The following is a 20758-nucleotide window of genomic DNA, read 5'->3' on the forward strand; positions in this document are numbered from 1 at the left end:
CCCCCCCCCGCCCACCACCACATTTTCTGGTCCCATGCCCCATTCATTGTATTAAGGCAGTAAATGCTAGCCTATCCTGCATTTTTAAAGGTTTTTGAATAAAATTATACGGACTCTGAATTCCTTAGTTTGTTATGTCTTCATTCCATAATTTACTCAACCATTATTAATTCAGGAAGAGCAATATCACAGCTTTCCATTTAGTAGTAACTGTTTTATGTACTAATTCATAATTAGTCTGTTACTTAACTGAAAAAGTTACCATTGCTCCTATCAGTATAGTTTCTTTTTTTTTTTTACTAAAACATGCATGTATAGACGCTCAACATGCTCAGCTGTGACAAGTATAAAAAACTTGAGCACACTTCCCAAACTCAGTTCAATGTGCCTGCAAGTGCTGTGCTCATAATAGGTAGGGCTCAATGGAATCCTAGATATTCTCAGAAAAGCTACTGCACAGATTGTGTATAATTCCAAAAGCATAGACATAAGATTGGACACTTCTCTCAAAACGAAATGGTCAAATGACCAGTCAATCACATTTTAACAGTTGCCTTCCGTTAAACTATACTGCCACTGTATAAAAAAATGGAACTTGCTAACCACATATTTTCAACTATTAGCAAATCAAAACTTATTACTCAAGATATTTCAGTGTAGATTTAGGTATTTAGAGTTGTTGTTGTTTTAAAAAAAAACTTTAGAGCTTTGCAGAAGTTCATCTAATATGAAGTTTCAATTGTTATTCTGTTGTAGAGGCAAGATGTCATGTATTCTGAAGTGCAATCTCATATGTTACAGAAAGAAGAGGGTTCTACCAAATTATCATCTGAGCAGCAAGCTAGCCTATGCCTGTTCTTAGACGTAGGAAGGCTCATATATGGGAACATTTCAGAAACATCTCATTGGAGACAGGTGAGTTGATCCTGAGCACACAAACTGCAGGTGCTGTGGGGATGAGTATAAATGGTCTTACCCCTTGGCATCATGATAGAATCACGTAGCTTCCAGAACAGTATTGCTTTGCCAAGCATTTGACAATAGCTAATACCGTTAACAGCTCATTATACTTTGTGAAGTGACCACTTTCTTAATCTTAGTTTAGTCCAGAAAAACAGCAAGATATAAGCCATAAAATAAAAAATAAAGATTGCTCTATTTATCAGACCTTACACCTCAGTAGTATTCTTGGATGTAGAAAACTGGCAAACATGAAGCCACACTGAGAGGGTATTGCACAAGCTAAAAGCCAGAAGACAGATTCACCAAAAGAAGGTACTTACATCTGGATATTCTTTTACAGGCACATATAGTTTCTCTTGTAACTGTACAATAGGTCCCACAGCATCAGGTAACTCTGCACTTCTCTTCTCCGTGCTACCATTTAACGTGTCGTTATACATGTCTTTCCGTACTCTGCTAATTTCTGTGGGGGGAAATGTATACTTTGTGTTAATCTCAAGACATTACAATTTCTAAAACATCCATTTATCAATTTTATTGTCATCTTTATGGGACCCCAAAATTTATTTCAATTATAAAAGAATTGGAAACTGAATACATATTTTAAAAACGTTTCTGGAACTATTACTAGAATAGATTATGTTTATAATGTTCTATTAATGCAATTAGAAGGTACTCTGAGGTAGGAGAGGACATTCTGCTTTATAATTGGTGCAGGGAAATTCATCAATCCCATTTACTACTTCATCATTATGTATTTACTCTCTAAAAAATACCCAAAATTGATTAATTACAATTGGAAGTAAAGTTGTCAATACAAAACCTCTTAGTTATTGTTACCATAATATTTTACTTAAGTCCACCTTCAACTTTTGATCCAAGCAAAATACTGAAACCTCGTGAACTATTTAAAGCTTTCCAAAATAAAAGTGTTTTTGCTTGCTTTATGAAATCAAACCCAGGATTGATAGGTATCATCCAACATCACACTCTTCCTCTCCTTATCATTGCGGGCCCCCAAAATCTGCTTCTGAGCGGCGGGGAGCACTCCAGAAAAATTATGGGAGGTGGGAGGAAAGGAAGTTCCATTCCACAAGTGGAAACTTCATTGCACAATTAGGTGGGAATCATAGGATGTTACCATAAGGGTTCAACTTCAGAGGAAACTACAGTATAGCAAAAAGAAAATTGCTAGGAATTCTAGAACTTCGTTGGGTCCATTGAGATACACATGATCACATCAGGTCTACTGCTCAAGAAACAGTCTGGACAATCTTCTGAAACCTCACCTAGTAGTGATCCAATCATAAATGAAGGAACCAAAGCCAATAACCTATTTTCAGACCAATGCAACAAACCAAATATTCCAAAAGAGAAAATAACATCTACATGTTTCAAATGTGGGGCTGGGAACTCAAAAGGAACCATTTTAGATAATACTGACCAAACAGAAATGACTATTCAGCTCTAAAGTAATTCATGTCACACCTCACGTCATGATGAAGTCACAGAATATCACTGCTATGAAAGAAATGAACCTTGCATTTACCAAGATCAATCAGCTAGATTTTCACGCAAGTGTTACTGAGGATTGTGGGGTTGAATGTGACTTTTCTTTTTAAAGGCCCACATTTTGACAAGTTAAACAGACACCCATGTGTAACATTAAGAACATAAAATGATACAGATCTCAGTAGCAGCCTCACAAATTCAGGGCACAGCAATTATTAGACAACAGTTTCTCTAGCTCACCTCCCCTTACAAACCTTACACCTGCCATTAGGGCACACTGGCCCCAACTCTTTCTCAAATTCAAACAGGCTTTCTTGCCTTGTAGTATAGAGAATACTTCAGTGCCACAGACAACACATATGACTACTTACAGGCTGCTGAAATAAAGCTAAACAAAAATGAAACTTTAAATACATGTACAGGGTGGAGGGGCAGGATCTTCCTAAATTACTAAACCAATGTTTTGGAAGTATCTCTTAAAGAATAATTTTCTGTCCTACTGCCCTATTCCATTTTTTATATATGTTGTCTTTCATTAAATTTAAACATTCTGTTGGTATTCAGTACAACAGAATCTAATTAACTAGTAGTCACTACAGACTGTGGTGTAGAATATTTACTATTGTACCCAAAATGGAAAAGAATTTCAAAGAGCACATCCAGAAACATTTAAGCTTAGTAACAGTAATTTCATTTCTCTACCACAAACTCACATAAAAATACATCTATGCAGTGTACAGAATTCTCAACTAAAACCAACTTTAGACTGAATAGTAGTCTCCCCATGTTAAAAACCAGTGAAGTTTCTAAAGCAGCTTGACATGTTTTAAGAAAGGGAATTCCACTAGGTAGCAGAAAACTGTTACATTACTTTAAGTAGCTCTTTGGATCACATACACTAATAGGATTCACTGCAAATTACTGTTTTCCTTCACACTCATTTCTCGTACACAGCAGTTCGAAAGCACACCAGTGCAAGCAGATAAATAGGTACCGATGCAGCGGGAAGGTAAACAGTGTTTCCATGCACTCTGGCTTCAGTCACGGTGTTCTGTTGTGCCAAAAGCAGTTTAGCCATGCTGGCCACATGACCCAGAAAGCTGTCTCCTAGGTCCTAGTCCAACACACTAACCACTACTGCACAACAGATGTGGGTTTTTACTTATTTCTGTGTTCTTTGAGATTTAATTTTTTCCTTCCATCAATTTCCTTTGTGAATCCAGTTCATAGTGGTTAGAATGATTGGCTTGTCATATGAGACTGATAATATATTTTTAACTATTTGGCAGCTTTTCAATTTGGCAGCAAACTCAGTTTCATCATTTTCTATTATAAAAATGGACCTGCAGGGTTGCAAAGCCATCACCCCAACTGCAACACTCATATCAAATGGCTTCAGCATTTAAAGCAACATCTTCCATACAAAAACAGGTTTGAATCTAAACAGCCTTTCAAACTAACATTTCAAAATTGCTATAGCATTCAATTCACAATTCATAGCAGAATATTTTAAAGGGCCCACACATTTTGGAGGGAAGGTACACTTTAACAAGGCCTGAATGAAAACGACACAACTGAGAACCAAAGACTCAGATGTCATGCTGTACAAGGCCTTATCACCATATTGAAGCAGCAAGCTGGTCAGCAGATGCAGCTATGAAGCTCTGTTTTATACATATTGAAACAACTTTCAAACATCAGTCCTGAAAGTGCTACTTGTTTAGTACTCCAAACACCAGCATTGCGAGCATCATTACCCATTGATACCACTGACTTTTTTATATCTGCAGTATATCTGACAAAATTTTAACATACGATAGTTTAAGTAGCATTTCAGACATTAGTAGCAGAACAGGTATTTCATAAAACATTTATTGTTCTTCAAACTGTAACATTCTTCTACTGGGACACCTTGTAGAAATGTTGGCCAAATTTTTGCTTTACCTCAAGCTCCTGTTGGCTATTACTATTCTCCTTTTTAGTACTAGCAGATACAAGTGACACAATGAAAACAAAGCAGGAAGCAAAAACTCAAGCCTCCATTCCTACAAAGAACTAAGAAGTCTTACAACCTCAGCCAAAGATCATGGACTGATAGTATTTTATTGCTCAGGGATCATTTTCTTAGGGAGAGGATTGGGAGAGGGATCTGACAGTGATGTGAAGGGATAATGGGCATTGTGCAGCAACAGGGCCTGCATGGTGGTTGCATGAAGGAAGTGTTGGCTGAGATTGAGCAGGGAGAGCTCGCAGGAGGGCACTGAGGGAGGAGCAGCTGGGTGCTGCAGCCTCGTGGCCAGAGTCTGAGGCGGCACCTCTTTCCTTTCCTCCCTCTTTCTCGGTCACCCTCCTCCCCCCCCCTCTCGTATTCCCAACCCCCCCATTTAAATACTTATAAGTTTATGTTGATTAAAATTGTTCTTCATTTTAAATATTGTATTGTTTTTCCTGTTTTTGTGCACTATAAATAAAATATGCGCAGTGTGCATAGGAATTCATTCATATTTTATTTCAAACTATAGTCCAGCCCCCAACAGTGTCTGAGGTACAGTGAACTAGCCCTGTTTAAAAAGTTTGAGGACCCCTGCCTTAAAACATTCAGGGAAAACAAAAAGCAAACATTGTTGTAGTACACATGCATTTTACCTTATTTTTTGTGTGAAAATATTACCAGAATATGCCCCTTTCAACACTTCCCCAGGATTCATCAAATAATAATTTGAAATATTTTTCTTTCACAGAAACACCTATGCCATCTGTCTTCAATGAATATCTACGAGAACGATGGTTTGCTATGGATTGGGGGATAAAGGATGTTGCATCCAACTCTCTGTAAGCACAAGGAACCTTAGCACTAGGGAATTCTGTACACATGTCAAATTGCTTTGGGTAACTCCCAGATCAGGGAATTGGGTTGATTCAGGGGATTTTGGAGTTGCCCAAATTGAAGCAGGGGTCTTCTAAGTGACTTTAACTGAATCAGAGTCCTCCCAAAGATTCCTTACTGACAGAGGTAAACAGACAGACAGATTCAATGTCTGTAAAAGTGTCTGTTTTATTTTGCTCCATATGGGGAAAACCGTGTAAGGAGGAAGAGGAGTGCAGATTTGTGACAGGCAGCTCTAGTTTTCAACCAAGGAATAATTTTACTAATGCTTTTTTTTACTTCCAATTGTGGTGCTTATGGGAGGCATGTAGAAGAAATTTATCAAAAATTGTTCCAGTGTTTTTCATTGGTTTTTGTTACTGTGTCTGGCAGCAAAGGCAGGAGTAACCCCCAGAGCCTTCATATTAGGAGTTTGTAACTCCCTTTGTGGCTTTTTTCAGAGTGACAAATACAAGAACTACCACCATGACAATTCATATCAATGATTAGCTATTTGTGACTATCAGTCCCTGCTCACTTTGCTCTCAAACCCCACTCCCCTAAGACCCCCTACCCTACCCCCATCTTACTCCTCACCAAAGCACCACAGAGCAGACTGCCAACACATCTCCCCTGTTGACTGACCCACGCCACCTCCATAAGTGGATCTCGCTCACCCTCTCCAGCCCCTTACTTGAATTACCCCACTGCCACAAGTCCACCTCACTCACCTGCTTGCCCACCTTGCTCACCCCACTCACTGCCATCAATAATAGGAGGATGCTTGTAAAAAGCTGTAGCACGATCTGCTTTACATTAACACTGAATGGTTTCAGACTAATGCAGCATGCTTTATTTTGATACACACATGGTGGCTGCAACCAAGAGATAGGCAAAAATGCTGAGCTATGCAATAGCCCAATAGCACTCAGATCTGACCTAAATGAACCAGCACCTAAAACCAAATCTACCTAGAATCAGTGATGGAGAACTTCAGACCCACCACACCCCTCAATCTGGCCTGTCAGGTCTATCTCAGAAAGCCTCACCCATCTGCCAATCATTCTACATCATTTTATTGAGTTTGGAAATAAGCCCTTAAAAAGCAGACAGAAGGATCTCACACCTCCAGCCTTTGTACTGAGCAACAAGATGCCAAGATCAGGTTTAAGTCCTCTGTCCACTCTGCAAAAAGTAAAATGCACCATTTCCACCCAAACCAGTGAATAAGAAATGCTGCCATTTACTTTCATTTCTGATCTTAGCAATTTGCTGCTTAGCACTAACACCAAGTAAAACCCCTTTGCCTCTGTGCCTGCTCAGGCAGAGGGAACTTTCCAACCACCCAAATCTCACTGCTGGAATGGAGATGGGGAATGAGCGAGCTGAGCATTTGCTAGTGGCCAGGAGGAAGAGAGGAAATGTGTGCAAATATATTTTAATTTTTGTTTTATTCCAATAGAGAAAATTGTACTTATTTTTCTTTGTACTATTTTAATTTATTCCACTGGTAGGAATTTTATTTTGCTTTGTTTCTGTCTTACCCACCACTGAACACTTGGAAAGTTGGCCATGTTTGAATCCAGCTCTCAGAGCAAGTGTTTCCCTACCCCTCACCCCTAATTCGAACCAAGCTGAAGACTGTTTCCCTCTATAATGAATGACGTATAACAACAGATGCCCTCATCACAGCAATATCTTATTTGGTGTAACCTATATAACTGTTTTTTGCTCACTTCTCAGTTTATGGATATTTATCACTTGACATGAATGTTTACATTTCATGCAAAGTTAAAACACTTATGTAGTAAATGCCAACTCTGAGCACTGACCTAGTCTTGCTCAGTGACTTATCACAGAGATGTAAACTGAAATCAAGGTTTTGAAAACAGTTTAAACACCAGGTGCTGAAGGTGCCATTTTCCAGCATGTGAGAGTGGGAGAGGTGCCATATGAATATCTACAGGGCTGCTCAATGTATCCACCCCCACATTCATCTAAAAAAGTCAAGTAGAAACAGGGTCACATTATCATAAGCAACCTTCTTTGCAGTTAGCAAGCTTCTAACAAAGCACCTTATCTTCACTGCACAAGCTGCCTTGTGACAAGTAATTACAGCAGCCTTCCCTAATATGATGCCCTCCAAAATGTTTTGGACTCCGTTTCCCTGCAATCCCAACTAGCAAGACCAACAGTGAGGAATAATGACAGTTGCAGACCAAATACCTAGAGGGCACTCAGTTGAAGATGCCTGGCTTAGACATGCGAAGGCACACGAGTTGGCAAGAACACAAAGAACTTGACCAAAAGATGCAAAGAATTGTAACTGACTTTAAAAGAATTCTTCACAAAAGATAATTGTTTTGTTTTAGAATAACTGTTTTCATTATGCTTTATAAAGATGAAAGATTATCACATTTCTCATTTTTGTAAACCAACATACCTCACTATGCGTAAATGCAGTTGATATCCAGGAAACAAAACCTACTTTTAGGTACTTACACCTACGTAACGCAAACCAGTATGAGCTGCTAAAGCAACTATTGTTGAATAAAAGCATATGTTCATTTAAGCACAAAGCTGTAACTTGATGGCAATGTAAGCATAGAAAATGTACATTACAAATGCAGAAATACTGTATTTACTTGAGCCATCAAATCTAACATACACCTCAATTTTCAGAACCTTGAATACAAAAAAAGCATTTGCTGTCAAATGTAAATGTGCCATCAAATCTAATGCACACCTTAATTTTCACAACATAATTTGGCCAAAAAATGCGAGCATTAGATTCAAGTAAATACGGTACTTGCTGACAAAACCATTTGCTTCAATCAACTATTGCATAGCATCTTTACCTCTTGTTTAGAATGCCATATGGACTACCTGATATTACATGCTTTATTTAATCCATTTAAGGCCCTACTGGTCTAAATGAATAGTTTAGCTCCCTATGAAATAATTGGGATATGCAAGAAAATGTTATACTGTGGACTCCTGTTCTGAGTCCGAGGTAGCCATGCAATTTTTTCAGATAGAAAAAACAGGGGTTCAGGCCAGCATACAAAGACACAGTATTCGTCACAATGTACCCACATTACAAGGCATACATTACATGCAAGCAGTACTCCAGAATCATCACAAGAGAATTCTTGGGAACAGCAAAGCAGTTGTAGCAAACAGGACTGGAGCCCGGTGATCACAGTTTCAAAGTGAAACTCCTCCTTCAGCCTATGAAGCTAACAAGGTCCCACTTCAGGCACAAATAGAGGCAACTGCTGTGTGCTGGCTAGATCTCTTCAAAACCGTGCTGGATTATTTGGCAATAGCCTATTTATATATTGATTATACTAGCATTATGGTCACTGCTCCAAACTCGTTCAACAATGGTTAAGAGCAGTAGTCTCGTAATCTGGTGAACCGGGTTAGCGTCCCCGCTCCTCCACATGCAGCTGCTGGGTGACCTTGGGCTAGTCACACTTCTCCAAAGTCTCTCAGCCCCACCCACCTCACAGGGTGTCTGCTGTGGGGGAGGAAGGGAAAGGAGATTGTGAGCAGCTTTGAGACTCCTTAGGGTAGTGATAAAGCGAGCTATCAAATCCAAACTCTTATGATCCTCACCATCCTCCTGGTCAGTTTCATGACCAACTGTTATTGGGCACAGTCATTTATGGCATCAATATTTTTTATCTCTTTGTCACAACGGGAACACATGTAGCCAGTTTATGCAATGATAGTTGAAATCAATACTAAATTTCAAATCATACACTCTCCTTTTCTTAATTTATGTGTTAAAGACCCCCTTTTAAAACTGCAATCACTAAAACTGAACATATTTTTATTATTCCAACCATGGCACAAATACATTTTTGCTCACCATGCTCTGTACAGTTGGCATTAATAAATATCACCAGTTCAGACTAAATTCAGAAAGTTGGTTGTGAGGGGGGAAGATTCTGTTGCAGTTACTAAGCCTCTCCAGAGAAATCCCAAGCTATCTACAGCCTAGAACTCAGGAGAGGCAGCTGGGGCTCCCACTTTTCATAAGCACGAGTGTAACAGTGGTATCTAGCTACTTTGCAACTTCAGCATGGATGATCAAGCAGCATGTACCCCTCCTTCTGGCCATACAAAAGAAGTGTGGGTGTCTCCAGATGATGATTAACAAGCTTCATTGCCTCCCCCCATTCACTCTAGATGTTTGCAAACCACGTGCTAAAATGTATTTTGAATAATATCTGTGCACTAATCAAGCAGCTTTATGTATTCGTTTAGCAAGATGGCTCAGTATTGACCACTTCAGTCTGCCAACCAATTCACTTAAAAATTGAACTGCAGCTATGACTAGATAATTTTCTAAAAATGGTCTAGTATTGAGGGGGAAATGACTGCAATTCTAGAAACATCAGGGGTTTAAAATTAGCTACACTTAGTAGTAGTCAATTGAGGGCACAAGGAGAAGGGGACGAGAAGGGAACAACAGAGGACAAGATGGTTGGACAGTGTTCTCGAAGCTACCAACATGAGTTTGACCAAACTGCGGGAGGCAGTGGAAGACAGGAGTGCCTGGCGTGCTCTGGTCCATGGGGTCACGAAGAGTCGGACACGATTAAACAGTAGTAGTCAAACATTATGCAAGTCAAAGGCTCTTTTCAACTCCAAGATGGGCTTCTTTCAAATGACATATTCAGAACACTCCTTTACTACTCTCCTCACTTCTACACAGCTGCAAATCAAGAGAGGGAGACAAAGACTCTTCGATGTCACACTAAGCCAGGGGGTCAGCAACCTAAGGCCCATAGGCCGGAAGCGGCCCATGGAGGCTGTCTGACTGGCCCACGAGCTGCCCCAAGCCAAGTTGCCCGCTCGCGTGCTGCACTAAACTGGCACAGTGCGGCGCCGGAAATTGCGTCTGTGTATGTGCAAATGCCGGAAATCACGGGCGTGCGCACTCTCAAACATGTGCGATCCAACCCATGAAGGGATCTCCACAGGACCAATCCAGCCCAGGCAAGATAAACCTTGCTGACCCCTGCACTAAGCTGTTCTGAAGCCCAGAACTCTCCCCAGACTTTGCACTGATTTTAAAAAGGCTCAGAAAGTAGCAACAAATTCAGTGGTAGGCCTGCAGCTGTGGATGGAAGAATTTGCATGGTATCACTGCTTAAGACCTCACTCTCTCGGAAAAGGAAATAAAATATACATTTTTTACTGGGACCATGGAGGACGACATCAATATATACTAATACTAATATATATACTATTATATATTAGTATTAGTATACAACATATCTCTATACTGGGCTAAGTTAGATTAGTATAACACTGCCAAATTTACTAAGCACAGGAATGTCCACAATATGCCCCCCCCCCCACCTGCATGTATAATTTCTCCCTCCCCTTCCCTTTTGGAACTAACCATGGGTAACATTATGTATGCTAACCCTATTTGGAACCAACCATGACTTTAAAAGTGACACGGGAGGCACTGTGGTCTAAACCACTGAGCCTCTTGGGCTTGCCGATCAGAAGGTTGGCAGTTCGAATCCCCGCAACGGGAGCTCAGTCCCAGCTCCTGCCAACCTAGCAGTTCAAAAGCACACCAAAAAGTGCAAGTAGTTAAATAGGTATTGTTCTGGTGGAAATACTACACCTTGATTTCTACTGAAATTTAACAAGCCATGTTAAGAAATCTAGTAGGGCACTTTTTACTTTAACACAGGAAACTGTAACAAGTACTGGCACTACTGTGGCTTGTGCAATTTTATACACAGTATCTAAACATGCCTTTCAGAATATAAATAGTCATTCTCCAGCTGTTATCTGTTCTTAAATGATTTAAGTAGAAAAGCGTGTTAGCCAGTAATTAAAATGCTGTAGATAACCTGTTTGATTTCGAGTAAGAGCTATTTCACACAAGCTATTTAATATGCAAGAAGAACAGCAAATGTTATATTACTCAAACCCTTGAATAGAAACATAGAATTTAGTTTCTAATGGACAGCAGATATTAACTAACTTAGCCAATGTTCATCTTCCACTCCAGGTTACAGGAAATACAGGGAAGAAATGGGGAACCATGAAAGGCCACGACTTAATCCAGATTAGACGGTTGCCCACTGGCCACATTTACTACTAGCCATGTAGTACTAAGGAACACATGCAGGCATTGGAAAAAGCCAGTGTGTGTGTGCTGCCAAAGTAGGCATTGCCACACTTGCCGCCGCCCCCCCCCCAAAAGAACGAACATATGCAACCTACTAGGCACTCACCTACCCTCCAGGAAGACATGCAGGATTTGTTTCCAATCCATCTTCATCAGCAAAGTAGTGGAGCAGAATTTTCTTCCCCACATGCTGGACTGGGGGGAAGAAATCATGACTATTCTTAAGAGATTAATCACTAAAGAGCAGCCACCATTTTCCCTTCCCATCACAGCACTGGGAAGAGACGGACCTCTCCTCCCTGTTTAGTACTTTGATAGAGAAGATAGCTTGAAAATGCACCTTTTCTCCCTCTTGGATGCCACCATCGCTAGCAGTTCAGAGGTAGTCCTTCCTGTTTCTGGAGAATGTGACAGCATGCGAGAGGGAAATCATGTGTCTGTCCAAGGTCAGGAAGTGACATCCTTTAAAATCAGCAGACCTGATCCAGCCCAGAAACCATCTCTGATTTACACAGTATTTGTTTTTATGTTGTAAACTGCTCTGTGATCTTCAGATGAAAGGTAGTATATAAATTTAATTAATAAATAAAAATCCATTTGAATGAATGAACTCTCTGGAGTTAATATTACCCATAGTATCAGTTTGTGTCCACTGGCATTATTGTGTGTTGAGACTGAAATCAACACCTATCATTATGGCATGTAAAGCCATTCTTGCACAGGCATTTTTAGCAGTGGTACAACAGTTATATGTGTAACTTTACACATATAAAAAGGTGGTGATAAACTCTGTATTCAGCTTTGGGGGAGGATCATAGGAAGAACCTATGGTAACACTTGGAATATATGGAACATTTACTTTATGAATGTATGACCAAGGTGATTTCACCTAAGTTTTTTTTTTCTCTGGTACTGACAGCATTTGTTCACTCATTTATTTCTAAGAATCCAGACATTTCCTTCAAACTACTGCATTCCTGTTTTTTATCCAGGTATCATACCAGCCTTCAGGTGTGAACTAACACCAAAGTGCTAATGTTTCAACTGAGTTGGAAATATGGGAGAAGAACATACTCAATGCAGCCTTATTCCTGCACCAGTCTGTGCACTGCTTCTGAGGAAAACAGTGAAAAGAGATTTTCTCCCTTCACTCACCAAGTTTCTTCTAGATAGTGCTCAGTGAATAGCTTCTCACCTCTAGGCAGGCTTGGCAGATACTGATTTAGTCAATCTAGTCACACAACCAACTTTGGAATGAAACCAAACTTGGTTGCCCTGGTGAATGACTTCTGCCAGGAAACTTAGCAGGGTTGCAAGCTTATTGATTCTCTTACACCCCTCAACAGCTTTTGATACCATTAACCATGGTATCCTTCTATATAGTTTATATGAATTGACATTAGGAGGCCCTTGTCTCCAGTCCTTCCTAAAAAACTGGTGACAGAAGGTGGCCCTGAAGGATTAATGTGACATGCTGGAGAGCTTCCCAAGGTTCCATCTTGTTCCCCGCACTATTTAATGTCTACATAAACCATTGAGGAAATCATCTTGTGGTTTTGTCTGCAGTGTTATCAATATGTGGATGTAATCCAGTTCTCTCTTTTGTATCTAATAACCCCATGGAGATTTACAACACTTTAAATTGTGTTTGGGCTGCATAAGAGTGAACAAGCTAGATATTAATCTGTACAAGATCAAAGATAAACAATCTATGCTGGATGGATGTTTGCAACCATGTCAGGCAGGATTGCACTCTTCCTGAAGGTGTAATAAGCAGTTCAGAAGCTCTCCTGCATTGGGCATAAACTGAGTAAGTGCAGGCGGTGACCAGGAGTGCTTTGCTACTATTATTAGGCTGGTGTGCCAACTGCAACCCTATCTGAAATAAACAAACCTCAGCTTAGCTATTCATGCTAGACTACTTCCTGTAATGTGCTTTATGTGGTACTGCATTTAAAGAGTCAAAAACCTCAACTGATGCAAAATGTGGCCGCCCAGGTACTGTGGGGGCAGAACATGTTTCAGTTACTCTGGTTACCAGTACACTTCCAGACCTATAATTCAAAATACTGGTATTACTTTTTAAAGCCCTAAACTCTGTGGGCTGGTTACCTGAAGGACTGTTTTCATCCAATAGCCTTAAAAATATATACATATTTTTAAAAATTCAGTGTTAGAAACTGGGGTATGAATGCTAGGAGACATGTAGCTGCTGGGATATAGGTTGTGGGCACCAAACCAAAATGTCTAGGTGCCTTCTTTCTGCCCTGTTACTAGACCAGGCTGCCCTGCAGCAAAAAAATAAAAATGCTGCAGGTGAAAATCAGGGGATCTGCAGGGTAGCGCGGCAGCAACCCCGCCAAACACCTGATTCACCTGGCAGCACGTCTTTTGCTGCTGCACTGTTGGGCAAATCATGTGTTTGGATGGAGGCAGATGTGCGTCTTTTACTGCCGTTGTGCCCAGCAGACGAGCTGACTGCAGCCAGACAGGTGGAGATGCTAGGAGCCAACAGTGGCTCCTGGACATCTCCAGCCAGTTGCAAACCCCCATTCTACCATGTTGCTCATTGGGAACCTGGTGCTATGCAATTTCTTGGACTAACACACTGCACAGAATTATTGTGATGATCAAGTCCAGCAGACAAAGAGCTTGTACACAATTCTGAGCTAATCAAAGGATGGATACAAGTGTAATAAATCTATAAAAATACACAATAATCTGTGAATGATCCAAAGATAATCAGCAAATTTGTGTACCTGAAATATCCTTAAAATGTCTCCGAGTGAAATACTAGTTTCTGAAACCTTGCTTGGAAAAATCGTTAGCTACCCTAAAAATTCTTCAATATACTGTTTTATCCTTTTTCAACTTCTATCAGCATTGCAACTGTAAACTGAGAAAATAATGGGAACACAAGGAACAGGCCTTCACTTGTAATATACGCTTTCATTCATGATTATTTTGAGGCCTAAATATTTCAAAAGCTTTATAAATAGATCAGTTTGCCAAATGCCTTACACGCAAGGCAACAAGGTCATCTTTTAACAAACTCTCTCTAGTTCTTAAATAAAGGAAAAATGAACCATCATCCATCTAAACTAAGCAGGCCCAGCAAATACCCTGGCAATTCCTACCCTCTACTCAATGTCGAAATGGGTGGATAAATTTAAAGCCTGCTCTCCCAGGAGTTGCTTTATAGGCAATTTTCTTCTAGTATCAAGGACTGCAATTTCCATTCGACTGCCAGTTTGCGATTAAATTCATCATCTTTATTATAAAAATGTGCTGCACTCTATGGCCTACTGAGCAAGAATAGTAGGAAAGATATTTTTCACTTCTAAAAGCAGCATCATTCTAAAATATCCACCACATCCATTCCAACATTCTCTTCTTCAATATGATGGTAACACATATCATTCACAAAAAGATGCATATTTGAAATTTTCATGTATGTAACATCTTTCCATGCAGATCTAAAAACAATTTATTCTCAAAATCGTCATAATGAATATATTCATTATCTTAAGCACCTTTTAAAAAATGTTATCTATCTGAACAAACATGCTCTTGAACCACCGCTCCCATACACATTACTCTCCAGTTTGATTTTTGAAGAGCAGGTTCTTTTGAAGGGCTACAGGTATATTTCAAAATACGGAATATTATTTACATGTATGTTTGGAAAAAGCTTATTACAAGGCACATTTATCACTGAATACTAAATGAATTCTCAAAAATTATGTTGTTAGATAAAGCATTAACTAGCACTTTAAAGTGATATTTGCAATTCTAATACACGATCAGGTAATTTTTGATAAGGAATGTCCACATATTTTAGCACAATCCCAGAACTATGTTTAAAAGTTCTTGATCAAATTTGTTTAAGGGTTATTAAACACACAGAATGGAACCCGTTTCAAAGGGGGACAAAGAGCCCTTTAACGCTAGGCTCAACTAACTGAGCACTAGGCTCTAATTTGAACACTAGGAACAAATTAGAAAGGTACTCAAACTACCTAATCAGCTTTTAAATTCAAATTATGAATTAAGAAAACTATACAATTATCAGATCCCAAAGCTATTCCTTTTACCCCTTTAGGCCTCTTCCAAAAAATCTGTGGGTAGAAAGTATGTCTCAAGCAACACATCACATTCAGTGCATATTTGCAAATATAGCAATCAAATGAGCTCTGCAGCACCCTATGATATCACAAGACCAAAGTACCAGCAGTGAGGTTACCAGAAATTTACAGCCACTTGCCATGACAACTATGAATTTAATTTTGGCTATTAAAACAGGAATGCTGTCATGAGTAAGTATCAGCTGCACTTTGCCACTTTGAGGGGCGAGAGAAATGCCAATATTTTTCTTGTCAAGGTAAACTATGCTTGCCAGATCTGCCTGTCATTGTCAATCCTGCCACACTGCTGAAATCCTCTACAATAGATTAAAAATGGTGCTGCCTGCTTCTGCTTATACTCTTTTTATTTCTCACTTCCACGCATATCCTTTTAAGCTCTATCCTGCTTCTCCATTTCAAGACCCTTTCCCAAGCCTCTTCCCAAACCTGTCATGTCTGCAGAAGAGTACACTTCCTCTGCAAATAAAGAGTTGACCTCTCTTCTGCCCAATCTCCCTCCTCTAAAAAAATAATAATTTTTACACCAACTTAGCCCTAAAATATGCCAGCTATTTTATCCTACCTACTTCATAAACAAACTAGCTTGTAACAGAGTTGCTGCAAGTAAGGCAGGTTGGCAGAAAGATCTGGACTATACTTCTTGGGAAAGGAGAGTTGGGTTTATTGGTCTTTTTGCATTAATACTGAAAATGAATTTCTACTGCTCTATGCCAATGCACCAATTGGAAAACTGTACAGTGGGCAGGCACAAGCAGAAATTCTGCTAAGGTAAGGGAGTTCAAGTGTTGGGAGAACTCACATTTTTGGTAGTGCTGCTGGGAGGAAGATAGTGCTCTTTGGTTGTGCTGAGTATAGAAGAGATGGTGCAATGTTCATTTTCTTCAAAAAAGTAGTGCACGACTTGAGACTGGGGGAGCATGCCATCTATACTGTTAGCAATTCTCTGATTCTATTGAAAGATGGGACAGGCTGCGTTTATGTGGGCAAGTGGACTATCAAAAACATTTGAGACTAGTTTGTAGATAACTACAGATGGCATTCAGTATTCATTAACAAGCTGTAACTTAGGTTATATTAAAAAGTATGTTGCAAGTATGCAAATGCAACAATTTAATTTGGTATTCCACACCTGTAAGGAAACATTTTCAAAATTTCAGAAACTCAATTAGAATGGTTAGCAAACTCCTACATGTCCAGATGAGGAAAAGAAGAAAGCTCAACCATCAAGCACTGAAAGTCAAACATATTTTGACTTTTGCTTGCAGTGAAATGCAGGGCAGCCACTCCAATTAAAATGAATCATAAAGGGACCAGCTCACTGGAGATTAGTTTAAGAATAATGTCCAGCAGGTTAAGTTTGCATTACTCTATTAGTATGCAGGCATTCAAATGTTATATACAACACAGAACTTGATTAGATTATAGCTGTTCAGTCACTCTACCATACCTTATTCAGTGAAAGCCATAAAAACAATAAATTGCTTTCATCCTGATAAGACCAATAGTAAAGTGTGTGTGTACACATACACATGGATATTTTGAAGGAGCTAGTGGCACAGCCATCGAAGAAAAAAGCCTCCCCGGGGTATCTGAAAACTACAACCTGGTGGGCAACCATACCCCTCTTTGGACAAGGTGTTCATGTAGGCAGCAGTGGGTCAGCTACAGGAATTTTTGGAGGAAAATAATTATCTCTGGACTCATTCCAATATTGGTTCACGTCTGGCTTTGGCTAGAAATCAGCTTTGTTCACACTCATGGATGTCCCGGGGGGGGGGGGGTGAAACACTGATTTTATGTTACTGGCTCCCCCTGATCATTTATAAGAGTTGGGGATAGAAAAACTGTTCTACAATGATTCTGGCTCCTACCTGCATGACTGGTCTCAGAGAAAAGCATTAGGGAAATATGTGTCTGTAATTGACTTTGATATTTTGTCACTCGCTTAGAGGACTACTTTGGCATTTGTCTGTTAATTGTAATTATAATCCCACCTATCAACACTACCAGACCCACATTTAAGACAAACATTTTGCATGAAGACAAACATTTACATCTTACTTCTACACCCACATTTAAGACAAACATTTTTCACATGTGCTGGTATGTTTCCCCAGTTCTGCTAGAATACTGAATTCTAACTGGTAGATTACTTCTAAGGGCATTTAAAGGCATTTAATGAATTATCCAGGGTAGAACTGGGCATAAGGTCTATCCGAAGATATCTGCTCCTTTTCATAAAGAAATTTAAGTGTACTAATTTGAAAAACTCATCCCATGTGCCACAAAAATCATTCTAAAAAACTGTCGAGCTTATTATGTTATTGTTTAGGAATCGGCTTTTTAAAGGAAGCATTATTCCAAATACATTCAACTGAATGGCTTTACTATTATAAGTAAAAGTAAAGGGACCCCTGACCATTAGGTCCAGTCGTGGCCGACTCTGGGGTTGCGACGCTCATCTCGCTTTATTGGTCAAGGGAGCCGGCGTACAGCTTCCGGGTCATGTGGCCAGCATGACTATGCCGCTTCTGGCGAACCAGAGCAGCGCACAGAAACACCGTTTACCTTCCCGCCGGAGCGGTGCCTATTTATCTACTTGCACTTTGACGTGCTTTCGAACTGCTAGGTTGGCAGGAGCAGGGACCGAGCAATGGGAGCTCACCCCCTTGCGGGGATTCGAACCGCCGACCTTCTGATCGGCAAGTCCTAGGCTCTGTGGTTTAACCCACAGCGCCACCCGTGTCCCCTTTACTATTATAAATGTCACTAAATACCACAACACATGCATCTGCCTAGTAAAAAAAGTGCTCTGCCTCTCCTTTCAAAGAATTTTCTTTATCGGGGGCAATTCCACTTTAGCTGCATTAAAAAGCCAGGTACCTCCCATCAGCATAGCTGGGACCAAGTGCCATTTAGTTCCTCCCCCTTCCCTCAATAGCCTCTCTTGCACTGGCCATTCTACTTGATTATTATGTAAAAGTGGGCTATCAATGTACTTCTTTTTATTATCCCATGTTTTTCTTTTGTATCAAGTCTACCTGATAGTGGATGTTCAGTATTATGATTGCTCGCTATCTACTGCAAATAAGTTTTATTAGTCTAAATAGCCCTACTGTAAAACCATCAAAGCAACGTTGTTTGCCTAGTAAAATGAGAGTTTTACAACCAGCTCATACTGTCAAACAAAACAAACTAAACATGGAACTCAAACACATTTATTTCAAGTTTTAGCACAACCCAGCTACACAATAAATATTGCTATTATTCTTCACCGAGAGATTTCACACCAGGCCAGCCTTCCAGATAAATCTTAAAGCTAACCGCATTTCCCTCCCCTCCCCCTTCATTCATCCTTCCATCCTTTACTTCTGTCTCCCTCCTGGCCTCTGAAAATACCCCACTCTTTCCATACCTTTCCTATTCAGATTTCTTTTAAGCTCTGTAATATTTAACAAGAGCTGCAGTACTTTTAAGTCCAAGAAAGAGCTAGGGACAGAAAAGAGATATACACAGCAGCAACTGGAAGCACTCAATCTATAGACCATCATAAGACAGGATGAACATAAGAATAGCTCTGCTGGATCAGGCCAAGGCCCTATCAAGTCCATCATCCTGTTTTCCACAATAGCCAACCAGATGCCTATGTGAAGCCCACAAAGAATATATGAGCACATTGGAGATATATGATGACAGATTCCTTCCTCAATATATTCTGCTTTAACTATATCCTGCCTTTGGGTAAATTCTCTTGCTCAAAACAAGCTATGTGGATATATACACACACAAAAACCATACAGAATCCTTTAATTTCCCTCCATAAGCTTACCTAGATTTGAATTACTTTTGGTGAACTTTAATATTTGAAGTGTTCTTATGCTTTCTAAAATACCAATTATTACTAGTGCTCCAAAGCTTTCATTAGTAGGTCTGTCAGCATTCTAAACACAGGTAATTTATATCAGCATAGGACCACCAACAAGCAACAGCAACTCTGCTCTTTAAAGGCACAATGTCATGAAAGTTGCAAGTACATACAGTGGTACCTTGGGTTACATACGCTTCAGGTTACATACGCTTCAGGTTACAGACTCCGCTAACCCAGAAATATTACCTCGGGTTAAGAACTTTGCTTCAGGATGAGAACAGAAATCGTGCTCCAGTGGCACGGCGGCAGTGGGAGGCCCCATTAGCTAAAGTGGTGCTTCAGGTTAAGAACAGTTTCAGGTTAAGAAAGGACCTCCAGAACGAATTAAGTACTTAACCCGAGGTACCACTGTAATAACTTCCTCATTCTTCCTTCTGGCTTGGTAACAAAGATGAAAGACCAGCTTACCATTGGGGATGATACAATCATGCCTTTTCTTCTAAGAACCAAATGAAACTGAAGCTTACTTGTCCTCTGCAGAAGCTTATGCCAATGGATCCAACAGGGTCACTCAGCAGAATGGGGAGAGAAGCAGGTTTTGGCAATACTCCCATCTCCATGCAGCTCCTTATACCCCATACATCTACACTGGAGATTAGAAGGCTCGCCTTAATAGATTTAAGGAGCATGGAAAGCTGGAAGGGGGAGGGAAAGCACCAAAAATGGCTTCTCTCTCCATTATCCTGACGAAAGCCTTACTGTCAACAAGGTTAAACACACTGGGTTGTATCCAATTGTGTCATTCAGCTATTTATAACACTGATGAACTCATTTTTAAACCATTGTAATTCTAGTAGTCTGTATTTTAAATGAGACTTAATTTAAACTTTTATAATTTTTGGATATCTATAATATTTTCATTCAAATAGTGGTAGCTTATGTGTATTAAATCACTAAGAAGAAACTCCCTCCTCCTTCATACTATAACAAGGAATGTTCTCTGAGAATTTAAAAGATGTAAACACATGTTAACTATTTTTTTTACAAGGAAAAATTAGTTTGCAGTCCTGTAAATTATACTGGGGACAGCAACTTCAGAAATAACTGCTGGTTTTAGAAAGAGGAAGGGCACTGAGTTGGTTTCATTTACAGTGGTACCTCATGTTACGGACGGGATCCATTCCGGAGGCCCATCCATAACGTGAAATGCCCACAACTGGAAGCGCTGCATCTGCGCA

General features: G+C 39.9%; 1 protein-coding gene across 11 annotated transcripts in view; it reads right to left on the reverse strand.

The window, feature by feature from the left end:
* Window positions 1-20758, reverse strand: part of QKI (QKI, KH domain containing RNA binding) — a 107333-nt gene that overhangs the window by 72721 nt on the left and 13854 nt on the right. For all 11 annotated transcript variants that reach the window (XR_013837671.1, XR_013837672.1, XR_013837673.1 and 8 more), the window contains exon 2: window positions 1284-1426. Coding sequence is in view for 8 of the 11 variants with exons in the window: in XM_079971925.1 (XP_079828051.1) it covers window positions 1284-1426 (143 nt within the window). In the remaining 3 variants the exon portion in view is untranslated. The remainder of the gene's footprint in view (window positions 1-1283; window positions 1427-20758) is intronic.

Source organism: Podarcis cretensis (assembly GCF_951804945.1).
Source record: "Podarcis cretensis genome assembly, chromosome: 3".
NCBI lineage: Eukaryota > Metazoa > Chordata > Lepidosauria > Squamata > Lacertidae > Podarcis > Podarcis cretensis.